Raw genomic sequence first — 2,063 nt, 5'->3', positions numbered from 1 at the left:
TTCGGATTCACAGGGAGAACCTGATTCTTTATTAAAAAAAAAATAAATAAATAAATTCGCGGGGATCGGGTTGACTGGAACGGAAGCTTGAAATAAAGTGGAGAAAAATATTTCAGAAGGAGCAATTAGTTTTCAATTTTTCAAACAGTTTGACCGAGAGATAGAGAGAGGAGGAGGGAGGGAGGGGGGTGGGGGGGGGGGGTTGATTTATTTATTTTTTGCATGCATGCGGGTTATTTTTTGTTGGCGAGAGGCGTGATTTTCTGCAAATGATCATGTTTGACTAGTTTCCTGTACTTTTGAATCTTACTGGATGCAGATTTCGCTCAGACTCCCTCCAAAAAAAAAAGGTCAGAAGCAGCCTTTCCGTGCGCGGCCGCGCGGGGGCGCGCATTGTGTTAGTTGCAACGAATTAAAGCGCGATTTACGGTCCTGTTTCGCACCCCGGGGTGTTAAATTGGGGCCGGGCGGGCGGCGCGCTCTCTCCCCCGCGCCCGGGCGCCGCGCGGGCGGGGCTGCAGCCCGGGGCAAGGCCCCAAATCCCCCCTTCAAGGGGCGGCCCCTATCCCCGGGTGCCCGGTGTGCACGGGGAGCCGGCGCGAGTTGCGGGGTATCGGGCGGCCGGGGGCGGCGGGCCGGCCGCCCGGCCCGCCCGGCCGGCGGGAAAGGGCCCGGGCCGCCGCCCTGAGGCCGGCCCGCCGCCGCCCGGCCCCGGGGGCGGGCGGGAAGCCGCCGGGGAGGCGCCGCAAGAAGCACAAGTTGACGCCGATCCCTGAGCCGGGCTGTTGATGTTCTCGTTTACGTTCGCTCCGAGCGGACAAATAAAGCGGCTGCGCAAAAAAATTCCGCAGCCACAGGGTCGAGCAGCGAGAATCCGAGAGGCAGGAGGGGGAAGAAGGCAGCGATTTGCAAACTGCTTCTCTCTCTCTCTCTCTCTCCTTTCCCCCCCCCCTCCCCCTTTGCAATTCATTGTTTGCATTGGATACTTTTCTGTTGCAAGTTAACATTTGCTATTTATTGTTACTGTTGCTCATAATCATCGTTATTAATTAATAACATAGCATTCTTTTCCACCCCCCTCCCCTCCCCTCCCCACCTTCCTTGCAACCTCTTCTGTGTCGGCCAGTAACCCGTTCCCCGGGCCATGTCTGCAGAAGTGGAGACCCTGCCTGTTGCTCCGGCCGAGGAGGAGGAAGAGGAAGAGGAAAGTCCGGCCAAGAAGGCGGGTTCCAAGAGGAAGAAGTCGGGCAAAGGCAAGAACCAGCAAGGCAAGTACAGCGCGCTGCTGGTGGAGATCGTGCAGCGGCTGGGCGCCCGCAACGGCTCCTCCCTGGCCACCATCTACAAGGAAGCCAAGACCGTGCCCTGGTTCAACGAGCGGCAGGGTCGCACCTACCTGCGCTACGCCCTGCGAGCCCTGGTCCTCAACGGCACCCTCAACCAGGTGAAGGGCAAAGGGGCCAACGGCTCCTTCAAGATCACCAAGAAAGGGGAAGCCGGGCAGGCAGCCAAGAAGAAAAAGAAATCCTCCTCCTCCTCCTCTTCTTCCTCCGGCGGCGGCGGCGGCGGCGGCTCCTCCGCTAAATCCCACAAGAAAGGCGCGTCCAGCAAGAAGAAGGCGGAGAGCAGGAAGAACCCAAAGAGTCGCTCCAGCGGCGGCGGCGGCGGCGGCAGCAGCAGCAACAAGGACAGGAGTAAGAGCAAGAAAGGCAAAGGAAGCAGCAAGGGATCCAAGAAAGCTTAGAAACGACTTTGGCCTGTGTGTGTGTGTGTGTGTGTTTCTCCTCGTCTGTTGTTGCAAAAATTTAAAAACAAAAAATTTGCAGCTGACTTTTGATAATGTTTTTCGAGTCGTTGTATGACCTCTTTAAATGGGGGGGGGGGTTGGGTTTGGTGGGGGGGGGGGAAGGAGGGTTTGGTTTTTTGTGTGTGTGTTGTCTGTGTAGTTTTGTGGCCCCATCATGTGCCGCCCAGTTGATTTGAGAAACGCGGGAAGATTATTTTTTCCCCTCTTTTTTTTTGTTGCAACAAAAAAAGTTCACGTTTTTTTCCCTCCTCCCTGG

The 2,063-nt window shown here is 56.5% G+C and overlaps 1 protein-coding gene across 1 annotated transcript; it reads left to right on the top strand.

The window, feature by feature from the left end:
• The first annotated feature begins 834 nt into the window (after positions 1–834).
• On the top strand, positions 835–1,830 carry LOC121279604 (histone H1.10). Its single transcript, XM_041190762.1, has one exon. It carries the CDS (start codon positions 1,145–1,147, stop codon positions 1,742–1,744), a length of 600 nt encoding a protein of 199 aa, XP_041046696.1. The 5' UTR covers positions 835–1,144; the 3' UTR covers positions 1,745–1,830.
• The last annotated feature ends 233 nt before the right edge of the window (positions 1,831–2,063 follow it).

This window comes from Carcharodon carcharias, chromosome 7 (genome assembly GCF_017639515.1).
Source record: "Carcharodon carcharias isolate sCarCar2 chromosome 7, sCarCar2.pri, whole genome shotgun sequence".
NCBI lineage: Eukaryota > Metazoa > Chordata > Chondrichthyes > Lamniformes > Lamnidae > Carcharodon > Carcharodon carcharias.
The sequence above is the reverse complement of the archived record's forward strand: the minus strand, read 5'-3'. Positions and strand labels throughout refer to the sequence as shown.

What these genes read in the sequence shown, in the direction of transcription:
- LOC121279604 (XM_041190762.1), top strand. Translation starts at nt 1,145, where the DNA reads ATGTCTGCAGAAGTGGAGACCCTGCCTGTTGCTCCGGCCGAGGAGGAG.